Source organism: Bufo gargarizans, chromosome 7, assembly GCF_014858855.1.
Source record: "Bufo gargarizans isolate SCDJY-AF-19 chromosome 7, ASM1485885v1, whole genome shotgun sequence".
NCBI classification, from domain to species: Eukaryota; Metazoa; Chordata; class Amphibia; order Anura; family Bufonidae; genus Bufo; species Bufo gargarizans.
In genome coordinates, this window is record NC_058086.1 from 43,084,925 (window position 1) to 43,110,010 (window position 25,086).

At 45.4% G+C, this 25,086-nt stretch overlaps 1 protein-coding gene across 1 annotated transcript; it reads left to right on the top strand.

Annotated features, from left to right (window-relative positions):
- On the top strand, positions 1–24,876 carry WLS (Wnt ligand secretion mediator). Its single transcript, XM_044302276.1, has 12 exons — positions 1–205; positions 9,206–9,481; positions 11,025–11,149; positions 12,441–12,602; positions 14,310–14,446; positions 14,544–14,712; positions 14,792–14,889; positions 15,879–15,942; positions 19,610–19,753; positions 20,327–20,410; positions 21,306–21,459; positions 24,391–24,876. The coding sequence occupies exons 1-12, from the start codon at positions 100–102 to the stop codon at positions 24,498–24,500; spliced, it is 1,629 nt and encodes a 542-aa protein (XP_044158211.1). The 5' UTR covers positions 1–99; the 3' UTR covers positions 24,501–24,876.
- Positions 24,877–25,086: the final 210 nt, after the last annotated feature.

Genomic DNA, 25,086 nt, shown 5'->3' on the forward strand with positions numbered 1-25,086 from the left:
TGATCTGGAGGCTGCGGCAGCTCGGCTGATAAATCTGGAGGCTGCAGAGCGCGGTGTGTGAGTCCGGGCGCCCCAGGAATCTAGACGCCGAGAGCAGCCATGGCGGGGGCCATCATAGAGAACATGAGCACCAAGAAGCTGTGCCTGATGGGGGGCTTACTGCTGGTCTGCCAAGTGCTGGCATTCCTGGTCGGGGGGCTGATCGGTGAGTCCTCTGCTCCAAAACTTTTCTCCTTGTGTCTGCCGCTCTCGTGCTGCACCCGGGGCCCCCGGGACTGAGCCGCTGCTTTTATCCTAGATGGCTATAGGGGGTGCAGCAGCTTCTGTTAGCGGTGCCCCCTCTACTTCTGGGGATCACAACTAATGAAACTTGGTGAACTCTGCAGTTTCCAAACCCTAAGGGGTTAACCCGGAAAGTTCACTTCGAATTTATTAGGGAAACACAGCCCCCCCCCCCCCCCTTCTTCCCCAAACTCCACCCTGACCTGCCTTTGTTTTAAGCTCTACACCCCAGGAAGGGAGGTCTGAGCCCTGCAGAGGGTTACCAGGGCTTTACACGGCGACATTGTATCTTTCTTCTCAAAGTTTTTGTTTTATTTTTTTTTGTAGTAAAAGTGAAACTGACTCCTGGGAAATCTCCCAAATCTGCGTTGTAAGAAATAATCAGAAAAATTCCAAAATGGCTGTACTTAAAAGAAAAGAGAAAAATCTTTTCAGCCGTGAATTGGCGTTTTAGTCCCAAAAAAAGCACTAATCTATCGTGACTTGTCGGTAAACTGCTGAAAATCCACGACTCGTGCGGATCGTCGCCTAAGTGTCTGAGTCACTGCGAGCGTGCGAGGAATTTTGGGGAAATTCATCTAATAAATTTTACTTGGGAGTCAAAAAGATTTCAATGGGTTGGACCTCTGCCTGGATCTCAGGGGCTCAACCAACTGAACTTTTGGTCAACAAAGGGAGAGATGGAGGCGATGTAGATGTGTTCATCTTGTGGGAAATAAATAAATAAAAAAAATAATAATTTTGTAATTTTATTTTTTTATATTTATTTTTCGAGTCTTCGCTTCCTAATTGTCGCCCTCCAATTACTTCGGTAAATAGTGTCCTCCCAGCCTTCATCTCAAGGAGAAGAGTATCAATTACTGCACTTTACACAGGAAGCCCATTCTGTGCTGCCAAGTTTTATTATGTGAAATCAGGAAATTATTTAGCCCGTCCCTGAGGCTAGAACATGGAAAGAAGAAGAAAAAAAAAAGACTCCTGGTGGAACTTTGTAGTGTGAACTTCTTTTAACCCATTTTACGCCAGGTTACAGCTCAGTCTTTTGTGTGAGCTCAGCGCGTCATGGCAGCGGTGCAGGAATCCGGAGCATTTCTGGCTTCTCATTTGCGAAATCCACTTCTCTGTTTCTTCACGTTATCTTTGTATTGTACTTTTGTTTTGCATAAAGACACATTCTTATACTTCGACAAATGATTTTCTAAATTAACTTTTTTTTTATTTTCTTTATAAAAGCTGCGGCTGCGCAGTGACAATGTTTTGTGCGACAGCAAGTTTCAGAAAAGTTGCACTACCCAGAATGTTTGTGCCTCTTGCTTCACGTCACTATTTTTGTGACGTGGCCATTAAAACCACGGCCAGGTTGCTGCAGCCACTCACAACGTGCCTTGTGGCAAAGTTGCATGTGCGGCTTGTGACCTGCGAAGATCCAAAAGTGTTGGCTCCTTTGCCACTGTCGCAGCATGTTGTATATGGCATCGTGAATGCGAATGCAACATTGTTATTAGAGATGAGTGAATTTCTGCTTATGAAATTAGTTTACTGGTAAAAGCAAAATTGCGTTATGGATTCCGTTGCCACGGACCATAACGCCATTCTATAATGGAATGCCTTTAGAGGCATTCTGTTATTCATTCCGTCATAATAGAAGTCTATGGGCTGCAAAACGGATCCGTCCCGTTTCCATTATGGAGGGAATGCCTCTAAAGGCATTCCGTCATAGAATTGCATTGTGGTCTATTGTCACGGAATCCATGATGCAATTCTGCTTTTACCAGTAAACGAATTTCAAAATATGAAGTTCGCTCATCTCGAATTGTGATCTTTACGTCACCAGGTAGCTCTGGACTAAAAAAAAAAAAGTTCTGCTGCATGTGTTTCTTTTTTTTTCTTTTAGGGTTCAGCAATCGTCCTCTTGGCCTCATGCACATGGCTGTATTGTGATCCTTGTTGCACTGATAATATGATGACTGCTGCACCTCCATGTGCTTCCTGATTTTAATATTTTTCTTGCGGCTTTCTTCATTACATTCTATATTGGGGCTCCTTCACATGTGGCAGATTTAGTTGCAGAAAATCTTGTGCGTGAAAATGAATTGCGATAACCTGAATGGAGTTGCTTTGGTGTCAAGCGCATGGATTTCTGCACGCCCCAATCGGGTGAATAGAACTGATAGAGCATTTATTACGCGCGGTTTTACCGTGGAAAAGCCAACAGATTTCACCCTATAAATTGACATGCTGTGGATTTAATTTGTTTTGGATGCAGCGTGTGGATGATAATTCGGAAATTCTCATCCACTTCGCTGGTACCCTACAATGATGCAGAATTGCCCCATGAAAATCCGCAGCTAGTCAGCCACGTGTGACTCTGGCCCTGGGCTGCCTGCACACTGGTGCGGGCTATCTTGCAGAAATTCTGTGTGGGTTTCTGCACCAAAAACTGCATGTTATTTGCGGATTTGATGTGGTTTTTGCCCCAGATCTCACTCTTGGGTGGAATCCACACAAAGAACTCACTTGCTGAGGATTTCAAAAATCTGCACGGCAGGTCAGTTTCTGCACGGAACAAAAATGCAAAGTGTGCATGAGACTTGTGTAATGTCACCCACTTTGCTGGTGCTGTACTACGCTGCAGTCTTTCTGCATCAGACTCTGCGTGGAAAACCAGGCTTATTCCGTAATGTATGCAGGGACCCCAACAGTGCATTTTGGAGATGCTATGCTGCGGCACAGGCCTGTAATATGCACGCATAGGAACAGCATGCGGTGCCGTACAGGGTCCATGCACACAGCAGTGCGGTAGTGTGCAGCATCGCAACTGTGATATTGCAGAATCCTTTCATCCCTTTATTATACCATACTGGTCTAATACAAAAACTTAGGATGGAGTCTCGGGTGGCCGGGTCGCCCTAATATCTAGTAAGGTGTAAAACCCTCTGGATCCAAGATTTGGTTTAAAATCCCAGATCCATTCACTGTGTACCGTTATTAATAGATGCATCTATGCTGTAGGTTTAAAGCCGAGCAATGAAATCACAGCTGCAAAGGGATTTTATAAACTATGGGACAGATTTATTAATACTGTAGACACTGTAAACCTACAGTCTGAACATGCACCAGATTTATCATGGGGGCTCCGGCTGGGTGGTAAATTTGGTGCAGGCGAGAGACTTCTCCAGCTTTATACCGCCCATCGGTTGGGTCAGCTTCAACATGCAAGGTGCAGTGGAGGCTTCTAGAACCAGAAGAGCCAAAAAGGCTGTAAATTGAGCTACGTTTTGCCGCAAGTTACGACAAGATCTCGGCACAACTAAATTACTGCATCAGGGCCTACGCTCATATTCTGCCTGTGGCTGCGTTCCCTGCCGGCCACCTTGTCAGTCCCGTTCCAGCTGCCTCTTTTGTTTTTTGATATTTTTGGCTCCATTTTGTACTGGTGGTTAATGTTCTTCAAAAAATGTAAAACTTTGAGACCAAAACGTTCACCCGTTGCACTGAATAGTGAGGGGTCTTGGTGACACAGCAACACAATATGTGCAGAAGAATGAGGAGACCTTTTCATTGCACTTTAGGTAACCCCCCCCCCCCCCCCCCCCAAAAAAAAGAAATAAAAATATATATAACTTTACACTCTGTATTGCTAGTAGTGAATCTTGGCTTGTATGTTACATAAACCTCTTTGTATCTGCTGACTTCAGTCTCTATCTGGTTGGTTGGCATCAGCGGCAGTGGAGATGGATTTTGGAAAGAGAATGCAGAATTGAAGTTCATTTGTATCAGGATTGACGCCAAGAGGATGAGGGCAGGAGAGGCAGTGAATGGACGCTGGGCAGCTTCTGGGGCGCTGGATACCTGGGGTTGTTTCTAGGATGAAGTGTTCTTCACTAGCGCTCTCTTCTTGGAACAGTTCAGAAGAAAATGAGGGAAGCCGCATTCCATTACAAACTGCAAAGGAAAAAAAAGGGGGGGGGGGGGGGTCAGTCAGCCTATCCCAATGTGCAGGTGCACTTTTCTGTACAATCCAACAGCCTCTGCAAACAAAATAAATGTACAAAATTATATTTGGGCCTGTCTGCCACACGTCAAGGCGATCTGTGAGTCGGGAACCTAACACTAAAGCCGCATTCCATGTCTGAGGCAGAAATAAGAATTAAAACCAGTAGCAGTGATATATTGTACATAGGAGTTATATTCTTGTACATAGGAGGCAGTATTATAGTAGTTATATTCTTGTACATAGGAGCAGTATTATAGTAGTTATATTCTTGTACATAGGAGCAGTATTATAGTAGTTATATTCTTGTACATAGGAGGCAGTATTATAGTAGTTATATTCTTGTACATAGGAGCAGTATTATAGTAATTATACTCTTGTGCATAGCAGTATTATAGTAGTTATATTCTTGTATATAGGAGGCAGTATTATAGTAGTTATATTCTTGTTCATAGGAGCAGTATTATAGCAGTTATATTCTTGTTCATAGGAGCAGTATTATAGCAGTTATATTCTTGTACATAGGAGCAGTATTATAGCAGTTATATTCTTGTACATAGGAGCAGTATTATAGCAGTTATATTCTTGTTCATAGGAGCAGTATTATAGCAGTTATATTCTTGTACATAGGAGCAGTATTATAGCAGTTATATTCTTGTTCATAGGAGCAGTATTATAGCAGTTATATTCTTGTACATAGGAGCAGTATTATAGCAGTTATATTCTTGTACATAGGAGCAGTATTATAGTAGTTATATTCTTGTACATAGGAGCAGTATTATAGCAGTTATATTCTTGTACATAGGAGCAGTATTATAGTAGTTATATTCTTGTACATAGGAGGCAGTACATCTGCGCTATTGCTGGATCCAAGTGGTCAATAATACAGCCATCTGCAACAATGTGGGGTTCCGTTCCGTGCTTCCGCACTGCAAAAGATAGAGCAAGTTCTATCTTTTTGTGGACCAGACGGATCGCAAGCCCATTCAAGTGAATGGGTCTGCGATGCGCTTGCGGCTGCCCCACGGTCGATGCCTGTGCATTTTGAAGTCCACGGGCACAGGAAGCAAACGGTCGTGTGAACGAGCCCTTACATTGTGTTTCATACCGGATCCGTCTTGCGCAGTCGCACAAAAGGCTTTTGTGTGCGTCAGGGGAACTCAACAGAACAGAGTGCATTCTGACGCACTCTGTTCAGCTTTGTCCTCAGTGAAAATGCTGCAGTATTGTAGTAGTAATATATTTGTACATAGGGGAAGCAGCCTGTGACAGTCACTGTTGTGTTAGTCTGTGTTTAGCCGCATTTTTCTGTCTGGCCTAGAGGAAGCATGAGTACATGTCTGTGAATGCTGAAAAAGGAGCTGCGAGCCTTGGAGGACCTGTCACCACACAATACAGTGCCATTGCATCAGTAGGTTATAGAACAGGAGAAGCTGAACATTATATAGTGACTTGGAAAAAGTATTCATACCCCTTGAACTTCCCACTTTTTTTTTTTTTTTTTTATTTCTTCACCTTACACTGGGTCCCACAGCAAATTTTTGAATGTGCTCCCCACCATCATATTTCATGGTGGGGATGGTGTGTTCAGGGTGATGTGCAGTGTTAGTTTTCTACCACACATATGGTGTCCTTTTATTAAGACCGGCTTTTTAGAGTGCTCCCCGTCCCTGGGCTGTCGGTTTAGGTGGACAGCCATGTCTTGGTAGGTTTGCAGTTGTGGCATACTGCTTCCATTTTCAGATAATGAATTGCACAGGACTTTATCCCTGACCTGTCTGGTGTGTTCCATGGCTTTCTTGATGCAGTTTGATCACTAATGTTCAGTAACAAACCTCTGCTGCCTTCACAGAACAGCTTGAGTTATGTAGTAGGACTCTGATTTGATGGCATTCTGTGCATACAGAGATGGCTGGCTGTCACTGATCGGGCGGGCCAGAGCTGGAGCCACTCGTGCTTTCTAGTTATTAGTTATGCACAAAATGGGGTACCTTCCTCAATGGCATCCATATGCCCTAATTGGGCACTTGGAAAAAGGTTGTTTTTATGACACCCCTTCAACTTTTTCTTATTTTTTGAGCTGTAACGGCCGCCATATTGCTTATCACAAAGCGTCCCCATTGAGCAGGAGCAGACCTCCTCCATGCTATATACTTTGCAAACTGACCTAAAAAAAAACAATGGCGTTTTCACAAAGTTGGTGTCCTCCTTTCCATTATCTCTCTGCACACCCGGGACAGTCTGTATTACTATACAGTATAGTCTATGATTGTTCCAGAAACCACACAAGCGACTCTAAGTGATTCCCAGCCCCCTCCGCGCAGGGACACGTTATGTCTTATATAACTCATCCCTCATGTTTACTGCAGTGGATCTTGCTGAATGATGGCTCTAACATCTCCAATGCATTAGATCGGAGTCTGTGTCTCGTTTGAAGTGAAGATCTTCCAGTTTCCTTGTGGAATTCTCTTTTATGTGGAGCGAGGCAGTGACCTGTTTCCTGGGCCTGGCGCACATGTCGAGACCTGCACCTCGCTCATCCCTGCGGCAGGAGCTGAACACGTTCTACATACGGAACAGTAAAGCTGCGCTTTATCAAATGGCATTAATGAGACAGAAGAAAGTTTCCTGACCATTCCTAAAAGTTGACTATTTTTGTCCGTCCTAATACAGCAAAATCTCTGTAAATTGTATGTAAAATGAGGTCTGAATTTCTGCATGCAGGGCCCTTACGGTGGTAGGTTTTTACATATTTTTTTTTCAAAAATGTCGCTAGGTGCAGGACCCACCTCCTGGGCCTCTTCCTGTCTCCAGAATGGGTGCTCAGGTGAATGGAGAGAAAGCTCTTCATGTGCAACCAACTCCATTTACTGCTATAGGACCTCTGAAATAGCGGAGTGCGCTGGTTGTTTTTGGACGTCCCATAGGGGTGAATGGAAGGCTCACTGTGCCTCTGTTGCGTCCTCTCCATCCACCGCAGTAGGACTTCTGAAATATTTCAGTGTGTTTAGGCTACTTTCACACTAGCGGTACTGACGTCCGTCGGGTGAACAGCCTGTCGGATCCGTCCTGCCGCTAGTGACCGCGTGCTTCCGGACTGCCGCTCCGTCCCCACTGACTATAATGGGGGTGGAGTTCCGGCGCGGCGAGAGGCTGCAGGAATAAATGTCGGACATGTCGTAGTCTTATTCCGGCAGCCTCGCCGGAACTCCGCCCCATTATAGTCAGTGGGGACGGAGCGGCAGTCCGGAGGCACGCGGTCATTAGCGGCAGGACGGATCGGACAGGCTGTTCACCCGCCGGAGGTCTGTGCCGCTAGTGTGACAGTAGCCTAATTACTGGGCTATTTTCTGAATTCCCCTAGCAGTGAATGGAGAGGACGCTGCAAATGAGTTTGTTTGTTTTTGTGGGGCATTTTTTTTAAAGGCAATAACATAACAATGGAACTATTTATTAAAAAATGTAATAAATAAATAAAACTTGGACAATCCCTAACACAAGCCATGATTAGAATAACGATGTAGACTGTAGCTGGATCAGTCAACAGCAATTATAAGTCTCCATGTATAGTGGATTGTTCTCTACGCTGCGTGAGTTCACCGGATAACTGGGGTTCCCGTAAGTGAAGCGGACCTGTTTATTTCTCGTGTAATGAAGCGATTTCCCCCATTGTGCTGGATGTGCCGCTCTTACACAGGCGGGGGTAATTGAGCATGAAGCAGGCTGCCCTTATTGGGGCGGATGATTCTGACACCAGATCTGTGCACTTGACATCCAGGAGTTAATTGCTGCGGACAGTAAGAGACTGAGACTCTGAACAAGTCTGGTTTTGGTGCCGTCTGCCTATTAAATGCGTCCTGACTGGATTGCAAGCTCAACCTTCGGGAGAACGGTTTGTCCCGGACATTTAAAGGACCCAAAAATTGAGAAAAGTCCATAAATCCCCTCCTGCAGTAACCTTGATTTTTTTTTTTTTTTTTTTTTTTTTTTTTTTTTTTCCCCGTGGATCAGATCTGGTCTTGGGTTCATGGTTAGTGACATACTGAGGGCTTGTGCACCCGACCGTGTCTGTGCTGCCAACCGTAAACCACAGAGCCACAAAATACGGAAACCTTCCGCGTGCCTTCTGCATTTCTATCACTGCCATCACTGGAAATGACTATGGTCGTCCGCGATTCGGACCGGAGTAGGACACTTTCTACTATTTATAGAACGGACACACTGACGCAGATGACCTCTGAGCGCTGTCCATTTGATTTTTGCATAGCCATAGAATTGAACGGGTCTGCGTGCAATCGGCAAAAAAAGGGTATCTGTGCATGAAGCCAAAAACCGAGATTATTAGTTTTGCAAAAAAATATCTTTATTCCGCTAAAATAAAATAAAAATCCAATTTTAACCCTTTCACCTGGTCAGACTTGGTGGTATCACTGACGGTACTGTGGAGCGCACGCTTTCTACGTGATGCACAGGTTCTGCCCATGGACATGTTCCTCAGGGTAGTGCCAGCTTTATATCAGGGGGAGGTATAGACTGACCCTGCTCTCAGCTATACCGGGAGGGATCACATCACCGATAGAACAGGCTATCATCATGGAAGCCCCTCCAGAGCCAAAGGCCGGCTATGACCCTCGGAGCGCAGCGATTCCTCCATCCCCGGGAGACGCTCTCATCCATCACACTACAAGAACCTTTTAGCACGTTTGTTGCTGCTATAGGAACCGTGCAAAGTGTTTGTTTCACGTGGGTCACTTGGTACGTGAGCCAAATCGGTGCAACCAGCTCTGCCGTCCTTCTGCTGTGTGGTCTGCAAACGTAAAACCCGTAGTGGGATGCCCCCTGCTGGTGATTATTTTCTGCCACATTTCCTATTGCGTCCACCGTGGCTATTACATCTGCTGATCTAATCCATTATTTTGTTCTTTCCAGCTCCAAAGCCGACAAGCTTTGTCAACATCCTCGCTGTGAAGTGTTTCGATGTACGGAAAGGTCATCATAGCGCCCCCAAGTGGCTGCTTCCATGGGGGAAGGATCGCTGCGACAGCATCCAAGGCTTTGAGGAGGCGGCCAGCAGGCTTATCGAAGCCAACGACATTGTGTTCTCTACGCACATCCCACACTATGGCCAAGAGATGAGTCCTTGGTTCCAGTTCATGCTCATCATCCTACAGATGGACATTGCCTTCAAGCTAAATAACTACATTGGTAAGTCCTGCCATTGGTCTATGTGACGATGCTGTGCTCCGTGCCCTCTCCTGACGTGTCTGTTTTAGTAACTACTTGCTTTCCCCATATAATAATTCTAGAGCATCTAGTCTTATGACTCTCTATGTTGCACCATTCCTCTGTTATCCCTGCTAGAAGTTATGAATGAATTGCCAGCAGATTGCAATGAAGGTCCAGCTGGGTGCTAGTTGGGGGTGTATCCACAATCAGTGATGCCAGTGTCAGACTGTGCAACTGGTAACACCCATCTGGACCTTTATTGCAGACTGCTGGCCATTCATATATAAACCTCTAGTGTGGAAGGGAGTCCCTGCCTTCCTTAACGTTTGGGTTGACTAGCATAGAACATATATACCTAGCTCACCGTGGACATTGGTCCCGCCTTTAGTTACGCATTTCTGGGGGTGCTAGGTGTCAGCCAATTTGGCCACTGTTACAGATACCATAAAAATTAAGTCTTTCCCAGGCTAATGAATATCAAATCTGCATCATTGCGTGGGAAGGGGGGGGGCTCATCTCCGCCGCCCCCCCCCCCCCCCCATGTCATAATTTGGAAATCTCTCACTCTGCGGGTAAAGCAGAATGCAGGGTCTTAGTCATTTGAGGCTCCCGCCTCCGTCCTGCATTGTTTGGCGGCCATGATTGGAGAAGTAACATCTTTAAATAGAATGCTGCCTCATCTGACATGACTGGATCACTGGAGCGGCAGTAAATGCAGGGTCTGACTTATTCTGGATAAACGCCAACAAAAATACCGCTGCTCAACACTGGAATATTTGAGCCGCCTTCTCAGGTTTGTTGTTCATGGTGCAGACAGAAAAAAAAACATCCGACTCCATAAAGCTTTATGTATTAGGCTACTTTCACACTAGCGTTCGGGCGGATCCGTTCTGAACGGATCCGATCATATTAATGCAGACGGAGGCTCCGTTCAGTACGGATCCGTCTGCATTAATAACTTTAAAAAAATTCGCAAGTGCGAAAGTAGCCTGCGCGGATCCGTTCAGACTTTCAATGTAAAGTCAATGGGGGACGGATCCGCTTGAAGATTGAGCCACATTGTGGCATCTTCAAACGGATCCGTCCCCATTGACTTACATTGAAAGTCTGGACGGATCCGCACGCCTCCGAACGGCCAGGCGGACACCCAAACGCTGCAAGCAGCGTTCAGCTGTCCGCCTGTCCGTGCGGAGGCGAGCGGAGCGGAGGCTGAACGCCGCCAGACTGATGCAGTCTGAGCGGATCCGCCTCCATTCAGACTGCATCAGGGCTGGACGGCTGCGTTCGGGTCCGCTCGTGAGCTCCTTCAAACGGAGCTCACGAACGGAAACCCGAACGCTAGTGTGAAAGTAGCCTTAAAATGTTCTGCAACTTTCTAATATAATTTGTGTTTGGATGCCTCACCGTTCCCAAGATCTCTGCCTGCTGTCAGTGAACGGCACCGTTCTCCTTTTATAACCAAGGGCTGATTTTTCTTATTTTTTTTTCCTAATTCCCTGACTTTGCCTGTGCTTCCTTTCAGAGGACAATGCAGTCGTGACTCTTGATGTGTCCGTGGCGTACCGTGACGAGTTAAATGATCCGTGGACTGAGCTGGCAAGTTCTGTCGAGCAGAGAAAACTTCAGTGCACGTTCCCAGTTGCGAAGGTGATATTTCTGGAGCCTATTGTGGTTGTGTTGGACCGTATTCTTCAAGAAAGGGTTAAAATCTGTAGTGTTAGCAAGAAGTGGGGTCAAATGAAATGGCTCTGACTACACACAGGCTTTGGTTGTAGTCTGTTACCATGGAGACATGTAGGTCTAAACAGGATTGATTTATTTTTTATGCAAAACTGTCCAGCCTAGGAGCAGACAACGCCGATGATGGTGACCTGTTCTATCACATGTGACTACCGAGGCCAATGACTGGTCATGGGACAGGACCAAGCTACTGGCAATCTGGCGGAGACGGGAAGCGGCAGGGAACTGGGGCCGTGACATAGGAATGACAGGACTGCAGACAAGTAGTGTTTTGGCCACAGGTTCCCACCCAGTGAGGTTGTCCTTGGTCTATACTATTACATGGGGAGTAAGGCTGTTCAGAATTTGCCTTTTTATGTTATTTTAGGGTTCTTTTTGTTTTGTAATTATTTTAAACTCTATCAAAACCTTTTGTGGGTAATTTTATTATTGTTGTTATACTCATTTTGGGCCAAGTAATTATTTTTTTCAGTTTTTATTACATATTTTCTGCCATTTTCCCAGTATAGCTAGCAGCTTCTATGCAATTCCAGAGTAGCAGGCTTTCTGTAGAGTCCGTCACCTGACAGCTCATGTGAAGCCTTTCTCTGAACTCCTGACAGCTCATAAACACTCATTGTTAAACTAATAGGAATATGCCTTAAATATCAGTTTAATGAGTGTTTATGAGCTGTTAGGAGTTAAGAGATGGGGGGGGGCTTCACATGAGCTGTCAGATGACGGACTCAACAGAAAGCCTGCTACTCTGAAATTGCATAGAAGCTGTCTGCTACAGGGAAATGGCTGAAAAAGTGTTTAATGAAGACCAATTGGAGAAAACATATATTCTTTTTTTTCTATTGTAGTGCAAAATGAGTAGAATGCAATTAATAAAAATAAATGTCCATAGCCTTTAATATAAGGCGGTGGGATAGATCTGCAAATCTCTGCCAAGTTCTGCTGAATTTAAATGGACTTCCTATCAACTAACCATTTGAAAGTCGAGCTTTCCCAGCCCAAGATGGCTGATACCAGACTGCATTCAACAGAGTTTTTAATGTCCGAGTCTCTCTAGATCCATGGCCTCCAATCTGCATCTCTCCAGCACCAAGCACACCCTGGCAGCGAAAGGGTGTCAGGACATGGTCCTGGTGGGAGTTGTAGTTTTTGCAATATCTTGCTTTGTTCTCCTTCCATAACTTGTTTTCTTCTGGTGCAGACCGCTGACAATCAGGGCCGGTACTATGAATGCGATGTCCTGCCCCTCATGGAGCTGGGGACCGTGGCGCATAAATATTACCTGGTGAACATCAGAATTCCCGTTAACGAGGAGAAGAAGATAAATGTGAACATCGGAGAGATAAACGACCTGCATTTAGTGGTGAGAAATCCTTCAATACTCCAAATGAATTCTGCTCTGAGCTTTTAAAGGATAATTAGACTGAAAAATGAGCGGCCATGGAAGCCATTCCTCCCGCTCGGCTCATTATGCGGAGCGTAAGCATCCTTTTAGAGCTGAGTGATTTCAGTCTACCGCACGAACACATGCAAAATATTTTGCCGCCTTGCCCACAGAGGGCGCTATTGTACCTCCATGCTAAAGCTTTACCTGGTCCCAGCAGGTGACATTACATAACATACAAATCCAGTAACAAGATTACACTGCACGACGTATCGGCCTACTTCTGCTTTAGATCACTAGCATTAGGAGTTTGGGGTCGGGGCTAAGGGTCTGTGCAAACGTCGCATCTCGGACCCCTTCATCATTTTCCGTAACATCTGAATCGTGGACATGTACTGGTCAGGATCCCATTTGTAGGTTTTTGCAGCTCTTGTAGATTGAATGGCCATCTCTGGGTTAAAGGGGTAATAATTCATGGTTTCAAGAAGTCTAATTGCTGTCATTCGATAGGAATTCCCCCCCCCCCCCAAAAGTCCCCAAAAAAATTAACTGCAGCATTTTTGTAGTGCAGGGGGCAAAAAAGCATGGAAATCCGTGTGCATGTTCTATTTTGTAAACCTTTGTTCCGTAATTTGCAAAATGGATGAACTTGTCCTATTTTGGTCTGAAGTCAATGGGTCCCTCAGGATAGGTAATCGATATCAGATAGGCGGCGGTCCGACGTGCAGCGGTGAAAACTGGAGCTCTGAGTGCTATTATGGCGTCCTCCATTGGCTAGCGCGTGTGCTTGGTTTCACAGCTCGGCCCCATTCACTTGAGTGGGAATGACTTTCACCTAGACCATGAACATCACTGGCCCTGGAAGAGGCCTAAGCGTTCATGGAGCGCAACCTTCATACAGATGATCGGTTGGGTTGTCAGGATTCAGATCAGACACTGATCTATCCTAAGGGTATCAAAATCTCGGAAAGCCCCCTTTCCATCCTTGAGAATTTTTTTGTTTCGTTTTTCTTCCTTTAAATCCATTTTGCATACAGTGCTAATTCATATCTTAATACCTTTTCTTTACTGTACGGCTACGCCGCTCCAAATCTCCATCAATCTAAAGGAGTACATTTTGGCTCCCTGCACCCGCCACTAGAGGGAGCTCACTGCATGCAGAACCAGATGAGGAGACTGTATGCGATAAGCTCCCTCTAGTGGCGGTTGCAGGTAGTCTGCATATAATGTCTATGCTAGAGAGCCTTGTATGTATGCAACAACGACAAAAAATCTGCAATTTTCAAAATTGTATAATAAAATGTGTTTTAAGAGCAGACTTTCATTTACTTTATTAAAGAGGTTTATGTTCAGGCACCAACATTTATGGGAATGTGGGCATCTCAAAGGCCAAACCACCAACAAATCTGACTGGCATATCTACTCAATATTCTATCTTTGGTGGAAAGGCCAGTCAACAGTGGCCATATTGGCGGGCCAGCAGAGATGAGACTGGTCCTCACACACGTGTGTGTGTGTGTGTGTGTGTTTTTTTTTTTTTTGAAGTCCTCATTATAATCAGTAGTCCTGTAACCGACAAACTGCCGCCCCTTTTTCATCAATCTAATCTTTAAAATATATTTTGCATTATATTTCTACATGTGACTTATTTTTTATTTATTTAGTTTTTTGTCCATTTGTCTCCAGGTCATCTTCCAGAATGGAGGCTTTACAAAAGTGTGGTTTGCTATGAAGACTTTCCTGACCCCGAGCATCTTAATTATCATGATCTGGTACTGGAGGAGAATAACCATGATGACTCGGCCCCCAGTCCTGCTGGAAAAGTAAGGCCATTTGTGTTCTGATGGGTGCGTGTGGGCTGTCCATATGGGTATTCCTGCCTCTGTTGGCTAAAATGGTACCTTGTGGTGGTTTCCGTAGGATTATCTTTGCACTGGGCATCTCCATGACCTTCATAAACATTCCTGTTGAATGGTTCTCCATTGGATTCAATTGGACTTGGATGCTGCTGTTTGGAGATATCCGCCAAGGCCTTTTCTATGTGATGCTGCTGTCCTTCTGGATTATCTTCTGCGGGGAACACATGATGGTAGGGTTAGTTGTTGAGGTTGGTTAACCTTCCTTGTTTTTGGTTGGGTGCATGACGCGCTGTGTCCTTCTCTGTTTAGGACCAGTCTGAAAGGAATCGCATCTCCATCTACTGGAAGCAAGTTGTCCCCATTGCCTTTGGCTCCTGCTGTCTCTTCATATTTGATATGTGTGAAAGGTAATGGTTCCTTACTGGTTATGATGTGACTGAGGGACTGGTCAGCTCATCCATGATGGTCTTGGGTGGGGAAGGGGAGTTTAACAACCTTTCAAGTCTTGAAACATTTATGTTCATCTGGTGTAGGATAAAGCAGGAGCAGGTTGATGTCTGACAACCCCATTCCTATTCTATATTTTTGCAGCTTAGGAGGACCGCTAACATGGGTGCACATCGATATCATGGGGCTCCATAGTAACTTAGTAAGGACCCCTGCGATTTTTGGTTTTTCAATTTTTTTTTATTAGACCTCATGCACTCAACTGTATGTATTTTGTGGATCCACAAAGTATGGATACTGTTCGTGTTGCATCTGCATTTTATGTGGACCCATTGACTTAACCGGGTCTGCAGCGTGCATTTTGCTGCCACTTATTTGCAGAACAGATATATGGATGAAAAGCGCACGGATCATCTGTGTGTACATTCTGCAAAAAGATACATCTGCAAAATGCAGACCACAGACCCACTGAAGTCAAAGGCTGAAAATGGGGACCACATCGGTATTTTACAGACCACAAAACGGACATGAGACATTGTTTATTTTATTTAAAAAAATAATAAACTCCTTGCTGCACCCACTTTACCTGACGTCTGTGTCTATTTCTCAGCATATATAAATACAGTACACTGATGCAGCTCCTCAATCTCCTGCTTCCTTTTCTTTAAGCATTACATAAGAGAACTCACTGCCACCACTAGAGGGAGCTCCATCTATATGAATTTATACAGTTAACATTGAATGCAATGGCGGCTATAAAAATCTCATTACACCGAGCTCCCACTCTTGGTGGCTGCAGAAAAATACTGTTTTTTGGCTACAAGCGGGAAAGATCATTGCCGGGCTCCATAGCAGTTTCTATCTTTATATATATATTTTTTTTAAATGGTTAGGTGGTTAGGATATATGTTCTGCTCCTTAATTCGCTGCGTTGCTTTCTTTCCCTCAGGGGAGTCCAGCTGAAGAACCCATTTTACAGCATTTGGACCACAGATGTAGGAGCGGAGCTTGCTGTATCCTTTTTACATCTTTAGCCTTAAATGGATTATCGCATAATTAATCTAAATTAAAACATCCATTCGGACATCCAATAGCACATGAAAATCTCTAATAGAGCTAGAACCAGCCCTGCACCTCGCATGGATCCAAAGATCTCAGGCATGCTCTAGCTGTTGTAAAACTACAATGCCCTGCTGTAAGCTGTTCGGGCATGTTGGGAGTTGTAGTTGTGCAACAGCTGGAGGGCCGCAGGCTGAGCATGTCTGGTTTAAATGAATGATCGGTCTGATCTGCTGTCCAGCATCAGCCATTCATCATGAAGCTTGTGTATGTTCTATAGGCAACTTTGACACCGGCCTAACCAGCCAAAAGAAGTCCATCCAGGGACTGCTCCAGTTATGTGGGTCCTTTGCGGACCCCTGTGACCCTGTTGCCATTTTCCCCATCCTGATCTTGAGAAGCATAGAGCACCTTAAGGCTACTTTCACACTTGCGTTCGAGGTTCCGCTTGTGAGTTCCGTTTGAAGGCTCTCGCAAGCGGCCCCGAACGGATCCGTACAGCCCCAATGCATTCTGAGTGGATGCGGATCCGCTCCGAATGCATCAGTATGGCTCTGCTTGGCCTCCGTTCCGCTCAGCAGGCGGACACCCGAACGCAGCTTGCAGCGTTCGGGTGTCGGCCTGGCCGTGCGAAGCCAAACGGATCCGTCCAGACTTACAATGGAAGTCAATGGGGGACGGATCCGTTTGAAATTGCACCATATTGTGTCATTTCAAACGGATCCGTTCCCCCATTGACTTTCAATGTAAAGTCTAACAATTAGACTTAGAATTTTTTCTGAACTATAATGCAGACGGATCCGTTCTGAACGGATCCCATCGTTTGCATTATAGGAGCGGATCCTTCTGTGCAGACACCAGACGGATCCGCTCCGAACGCAAGTGTGAAAGTAGCCTTACCTGGATCACCAGGGGCGTGCGCCTGATTTTGCTTTGTTGCTGCGTCCGTTCATTGCCTAGAGGCCATCATGTAAATTTTTCCTTTGCTTTGAAAGTCCTGATTTTACAAAATTCTCTCTAGTTTTTAAGGGGTTAATAAAACAATTACATCCCGTGAAGCTTCACCGGAGGCTTGTGGACATTTCTCCTCGGCTCCGGGGAGCATCAGCAGAAATAAGTCTCCAGCTCCATTCATACAAGTGTGATAAATGTGTTTAATAATTGATTCCCGTTCATCGCACATGCAGGAACATGGGTTTCATGTCAGGTTCTCAAGCGTCAGGGGCACTGAAGAAGGGGGGGCCCCTGGTAATGGGGATAAATGCAGCGAGGTTAGTTATAGGGGGCCGGAAGACACCCCCACGCCGTATAGAAGGGCAGTTTAAAGGGCACTTAGAATTTTATTTTATTTTTGGAAGGGCAGGTGGGGTGGAGGGACAATTAAAAGATTCCCCATGCACATCCTATCATCTGCTCGGTGGGCTTAGCTGACATCGCCTAATGTGTATGGGGGTCTTTTATACAGATTTTTGCATCGGCGCACTCGGAAGCCATTCTGAACAAGACTGATCCGGCACTAAAACCATTGTAAGTCAATGGGCGCCAGATTTTTTATTTATTTTATTTTTTTTCTCCCCCGACATGAAAAACAAAAAACTGATCTGGCGCCTTTTGGTTTACATTGTGTTTCACAACAGATCCGTCTTGGTCAGTATCCCGTAACTGCTTGCAGCGTTTTTGTGCGTCATGAGAACGCAACATAACGGAGTGCATTCTGGTGCAGTCCGTTCAAGTTTTTTCCGTTTTTGTCCCCATTTAAAAATGAATGGGGAGAAAACTCAGGCATTTTTTTCTGCGGGTTTTAAGATCCTGTGACAGATCTCCAAACCGTACAGCAAAACGCAGTGAATGTGAATGTTGGCCACATCTGCCTCTCCTCCACTTGCCAGCTCTGGGCCGGACCCCTGGCTGCTCCGTCCTCCTCTCTGAACCTGCCTCACCCCTGCACGTTATACAGTATAATCGTCAGTCTGTCCAGAAGCGGCTGACCATCTAATGTGTGTGTGGGGATGTGGCGGATGTTGGGGGTGAGAAGTAGAAGACCTCATGCTTACGACTGTATTTTGCATGTGTCCGATCCGCATTCTTTTGAGGATCTCACAGAAATAAGTGTGCATTGCTGTCGTCCATGTGCTGTCCACATCCGTATGTCCTTTCCACAAATTATAGAACGTCTCCTATTGTCTGTATTGCAGACAAGAATGGTCCTTTCTAGTGATGGGAGTGGCAGAAATGCAGATTGCACATGGAAGGTATCCATATTCTGACAGTCCGTGGTTTGCAGACCACAATATGGACATGCCCATTTAAACATGCCCAAAACTTAGATTTTCATTGGAGGTAAGACTGCACAGGCTGACTGTGCAAGCAATTGTCGGCAGAGAAGTTTTCCCTCCCAGCAATCGCCTGCTCGCTAGTGGAGGAGACCGGTGCTATTGCATGCAGCGATCTCCTCCGCAGTATGAGGAGGAGCAATCATTATGCCATTGCTCGTCCCCATGTTGTCTAGCGGCAGATCTTAATTGGACAGCACGACCTGCCACCAGCAAACTATTTTTTAAGCGTGCTTTAAAAATCACAATTGCCTGATGAGGGAGCTCATTCATCGGGAAATTGGCGGCAGTATTACACTGCTACATGATCGCTAACATCGCTATTAATGGTAATTAGGGTACCTTTTGTTAGGTGTTTCGATGCAAGCCAGGGTGTGCAGAGTGCAGTGGCCAGTGCATGGAAACCAGGCCATCCCACAATGGCAAAAACTGTTACCACAATATACAGTACAAATCTCTCCAGATGGATTTGTATGGTTTTGAGGAAGGGTGGAAATTATTGTACCTTAATGTCCTACTGCACACTCTGTATCTGACCATCTCACTTTTGCAACGGAGGGGTACAGTTTTTGTTTAAGACCCCCGGTTGGGTCTTAAACAAAAACTGCACTGAGGGGGAATACTGTTAAGACACCTTTCACACTTGGACACAACTTGGCCGGTTCCAAGTGTGAAGGGTGTCTTAACAGTATTCCCCCTCAGTGCAGTAATTTAGATGGCTTGGGTAGCAGAATACCTTACTGACGTCAACGCTCAGCCATGCAGATTTTCATCCAGAGATTTGAGTCTCTCTAGCTTTTGTCCAGTCCTGTGAGGAATAGAGCTCATTGAGTTTCTTCCTCTCCTTGCTGGAACTCTCTGGACTCTGCAAGGGTTTGATTTAACCCTGTCACTTCTATCCATTACCATACTGGGTATACACAGCATAAAATGACAAATAACATGGCAAGCACTGGACAGTTTGCAAGCACCGCCTGCTCTGCGGTACTGCGCATGTACATCTTGTAGTGGACTTTTCAGGCTGTGCAATCCAAACAGATTTATGGAGTTTGTCATGGTTTCAGGGAATTGGCTGACTAAATAGTGAATAGATACATCTGGAAGCAGTTGTAGATTTAGGAAGAGGATTGAAGACCCAGTTGCTATCATGCAAGTGGCATCCTCCGAAACCTCAGACTTTTAAGTCTTGCCTCAAGCTATTCAGGTCCTGGGTTCTGTGAGTCAGAACATCTGTGTAGAAGACACAATTCGTCATTCAACCAACCTTTTCCTTAATGGCTGTTCTCAGATGGCTTTCATTATAGTGGCTGGGATCTGCGCCTGTCTGTACTTCTTATTTCTGTGTTTTATGGTGTATCAAGTCTTCAAGAACATCAGCGGGAAACAATCTAGTTTACCAGCAATGAACAGGGCCCGGAGGCTGCATTACGAGGTAAATGACGTTAGGTGGCTCTGAGGGTTAACCCGGGGGTGCAAATAAGTACAAATCCCCCAGAGGGAAACAGGACGTGCAGCCTGAGAATTCAGGCACAACTTTTGTGGTTCGATGCAATGCAGAATTATCCTCAAGTAACCTTAGGCCGTTCTTCTACACACCCAAAGCAAACACACATTGGCCAGAAGTTGGAATCAACAGCGGACTGTGTGTATCTGAGTTTGACCTGAAACCATATGGAGCCAAACTGCATGGTAAGAATATCTCCTGGTCATCACATAACTAAAGATGTCTGGCACATCCATATTTGTATATAAAAATCTGTAACTGGCCAAGCCATGGACAAATGCTAATGGTGACCACCACATAAAACCTCTGCTCACCATGAGCTGCTCAAAGACTCTGTACATGCAATGGACTGGTTCATGGTGGATGGCCTTCTTGCTCTTGCCATGTTTCCCCAACATCCCATTTCTTGGCCACTGGTTGGGTTGGCCATCTAATGCCTTGGATTTTTTTTATTTTGTGGTCTCTCTTTATGCTTTCTCTCTTTTATGCTTTCTTTTATAGGGGCTGATTTTTAGGTTCAAGTTTCTGATGATCATCACCCTGGCCTGTGCCGCCCTGACCACCGTCTTCTTCATTACCACACAGGTAACTGTTTTTGATCACATTGTCACCCATTTTACATCAAGTTTTGGGTCATACATTACATCACAAGCTGCCATAGGCTTTGTATGGCTACAAAAGCCACCATAGAGCTGCTCTACTCAGTCAACAGAATAGGGCTAGGGGTGGGCGATGCTAGTGCAGGACCAGGCGTTCTAAGGTGGGAATGGTGGCAGGTAGTACAGAGAGGGATGCTGAAGGCTATGTTGAAGGGGTTGTCTCATGACTGATATGCGGCCATTGTCTTATAGGTGCAGGTCCCACTGCTGGGACTTGCACCTATATCTAGAACAGAGCCCCGCAAGTGAAGGAGGGCGCACTGCATGCGCAGCCGCCCTCCATTCATTTTCTATGGGGCCGCCGAAAATTGCCAAGCCCACAAAAGTGAATGGGAGCGGTGGCCAGTCATGCGCAGTGCGCTCCTATTCACTTCTATGGGGAGCCAACTTGGTGGTGGCCGGACCAGAGTCCTCCAGCCACCACCTTGCGGGGCTCCGTTCTTAATTTTTATAGGTGCGGGTCCTACACCTAAGACAATGAGGGCATAGCCTAGCGAAAAGTGCCCTTCAAAACCTTATGTAACTGGTCCCCACCAATTGGTACATGGGCGTCTTCTAGCTGGTTGCTCTGGCAGCATTTTCATGTCCCAGGCAATGCTTTTCATTACCCACCCAGAAACCTTCATGGGGGATAACCGGCTCTAAACACACACGCTGAGAAGGGACGGTCATTGTAACCTCGGCCAAGCACCTGAGGGGGCACCAATGGATCCCTCAGTCTTTGAGGACCACATAGGTGGGAAGGGTGCGTCCACTCAACCAAAAGTTCAGCCTGGTGCATCCCTTTTAACAACTTCAAACTTTTTTTTTTTTTTCCCCAGGTGTCTGAGGGTAACTGGAAATGGGGCGAATACAACATTGAACTGAACAGCGCTTTCTTCACCGGCATTTATGGGATGTGGAACCTGTACGTCTTTGCACTCATGTTCCTGTATGCGCCATCCCACAAAAACTATGGAGATGACCAGACAAACAGTAAGGAATGAAATTCAATGTCGCATAAGAGTTGATTCCCTCGAAGAAAACCATTTTAGCTTTTTAAGGCAGCATAAGAATGTGAACACTCTTGTAACCTTTTACTGATAAAGCGACTTTGAGTAAAAATCTCCTTCCGTTTCGTGAAAATGTAACTATGGAGACACTCGTATCTGCATAGGAGCCAGGCACCAGTAAATGCCCAAAATCTGTACTACTTCACGAGGAGACTCTTCCAATGCACAGATAGATATCTATATCTAATTCCGCTGCTGCTGTTAATGCTGCAGATTTTTTACATGCAATTCTGCAGCGGAAAGGCTCCAGAGTGCAGGCTGCTTGTGGCTGGATTTCACACTCCTTATATTTGTTAGACGTTTGTGCAACTGAAAATTGCTTCATTCATCTGAATGGCGCTTCAGTAGCGAGCACGGATAGATGAGACGTTCGCAGAATCGTGTGCAGCGTGCTGTGGATTGCTGATCAGCTGCAGGGTTTTGCGAAGCACTAAGGCGAAAAAGGGTCCAGCACACGTACATGCTCTAATCCATACAGCAGGGATTCCAGCAGTTTTTTTAAACCAACTCCCAGAATCCTGTTTCATTTTTTATATATTTTTTTTTGCGTTATCAGAACAGACTAGCAAGTGTGCATGTTGGGAGTTGTAGTCTCACAGCAGTTGGAGTGCCCGAAGGTTGCTGGCACCTCTAACAGCGTTTTATATTGCATGCATAAGTCATGAAGAAATTGATGTGCCCCCCCCCCCCCCATACCCCAAAAAAATGATATCATACAAATACAACTCGTCCCACAACAAATAATTACACTTACCGGTAATGTGATTTTCCTGAACCCATAACGGCACCGTAGAGAGGGAGATGGATCGAAGCCTCGAGCAATTAAAAAGGAACAACCACTTCCTCCTCCAATGTTTATTCCAGAGTAGATCCGTATGAGCCGTACAAATACAATTCTTATAACTTCTTTTTATAGAATAATAATATTATTATAATAAAATAATACATTTTTAAATATAAAAGATGGAAACGATTATCAAGCACCAGGGAGGGAATTAGAGGGGTGCTATCGTGGGTTCAGGAAAATCAAATTACCGGTAAGTGTAACTAGCATTTTTCCCTTCACCATAGAGAGACCGAATGGCCGCTTTCAGACGAGGGAGTGTCGCGCTCCGGACTCGCAGCGCAGCTCCTGTCCTGACCTCCCAGCACTGCCGGGGTCGCTTGGCATTATATTGATTTATGATGCTATTTAACCCTTAGGCCTCATGCACATGTCAGTGATTGTGAGCCAAAACCAGGAGTAGAGCCTCCACTTGTTCTGTGTTTAGAGTCGCACCTGGTTTTGGCTCAGTCACTGATGGAAATCACTGACCAAACACTGACTGTGCGAATGAGGCATTAGAGATCTGAAGCGTATTGTATAACTGACATAGTGTTATCCAATACATTCCAGAACTGTAAGGTCTTTCACGGATTTTGTCCGGGTGCATTGCAGCAAATCCGCGTGAGTTCACGTCACGCATTGCACCTGCGCGGAATACTCGCCCGTGTGAAAGGGGCCTAAAGGTTACATGGCATCATAAATCGGTATAATGCTACGCGACCTCAGCAGTGCTGGAAGTTCAGGACGGGAACGGTGTTATACTCGCGCTGCGAGTCGGCAGCGTGAACCTCGCTCGTCTGAAAGCGGCAAATAGCAGAGGAATAAAACAACCTTCGGGAGGGACAGCGCTTGAAAAGTATTCCATGCTAAAACGACCCAGAAGCAAGTAGGGGGAACTGAAGGCTAACGAGAGGTCCGAACTAAAGTCTGATCAAAAAACATCCTAAAACCTAGGAATTTTAACAACTTTTTGACTTTAAACCAGGCATAATTTTATAAAAGAAATCCGATGTGGGTTTCTCATTAAGTGCTTATCAAAATAACAAATTAAACAAAACATTTTTGAAACGTACACGATGACCCAGGATGGTCAAAACTGAAGATGTCTGCTGAACTCCCACTGATTCCTTTGGTGCAGATTACATTGCAAAATAGATGCTTAGATCCAAGATCTGCTGGAGGGCCCGCTTTTCTTTCTGTTAGATCTACTAGAAGTACTTCAGACACCAAAATCTCCAATCTGGCAACCATGATGGAACCCTACTGTGGCATCCATCCCTCCAGAGGTGCCCACAGATTTGCTGCAAGAGGTCTAAAGAGCCCCTTGGACCCTTCAAACCTCCTAGGGTCCACACCGCCAGAACTACCGCACAAAGGAGCCCAGCAGACAAACACCGACCCTCCAGGGACTCCCAGATCGGCAGCATGTAGTTATAGGGTTTTACTGGTGCACCATACCTCCTGTAGGCCACCTAGACTATATAGTCCAGCCCATCTTCTTACTCCCAAAAAGGAGACTTGTAGGTGCACCATACCCCCTGTAGGCCATCCAAACAATATATAGTCCAGCCCATATTTTCACTCCCCACCAGGAGCATTTTAGGCCTCTGCTTTCTGTAGACCAATAAACTTGAAATTGTCGACCAGGCACAGCCACAGAACTAGTTCCCCATGCATGCATAGTCGCCAAGGTAAACCAACATCCAGCCATGGCAGCACCTCTGACACGCCAGATCACGGGTATATGAAATCAGTCACCCTGCCACACAGTCCGTCAGTTTTTACCCCCAGGCCGCCCAAGCTCACAGGCACCCAAAGGGTAGGCAGGCATCGACTCAAAGGCAGAAAGCCCTGAAGTCAATCATCCAGTCCCTGTAGCCATCAGGGAAACCAAAGGTTCCGTGTTTCACAGCCCCGTCGCTGCCTGCTCCCGGCTCCACACTGAAGGAGGAAGCGGGTGTTCCCACTGAAATAGGCCACGTCCTTAAGGGGTTAATAATTGCTTAATGCTGTTTCTTCTAACTGCAGGTGGAACCGGTATGAACAGCGCGGAGGAGCTTCAGTTGACTACGACAATCATGCACGCAGACGGACCAACAGAACTGTACCGGCTGGCCGGCAAAGAGGCCCAGGAGTAGCCCCCTCGTGTCGTTGGGGTGGGCTCAATGTAGACCTCTTAGTTTCCGTATCCCACTATTAAAATGTTGCATATGATAGCCTCCCTTATTTATAGCTGGATTTCTCGGTTAGAGGAGTGGCGGAACATTTTATTGTAATGTAGCCTTTTTTTTATAAATCTATATTATATAAAGTCGGTGGAGAGCGCTCCCTTACACTGGTGGATATACTACTACTTTTATTTTTGTTGCTGCTGAATTTCTCCATCAGGCCCCCGGTATTGCATTTTACTCCTTTTTCTTATGAAGGTGCAATTCCCTGGGAACAATACTCACATTTTTAAAAGTGTGTACTGCCTCGTGTTCGTAAAGCAATAAAGCCATGTTCTTTTTGTAACGTTGGTCTTCTGTGTGTCTTTAATTACCTCACTACAAGGCCTCTTTCACACAACCGTATGGCTATTTCAGTGTTTTGCGGTCCGTTGTTCCTTTTTTTTTTTTTTTTTTTTTTTTTTTTTGTTTCCGTTCTATTTTTCAGTTCTGTGTATATACAGTAATTACATAGAAAAAATTGGTCTGGGCATAACATTTTCAATAGTTTGTTCCG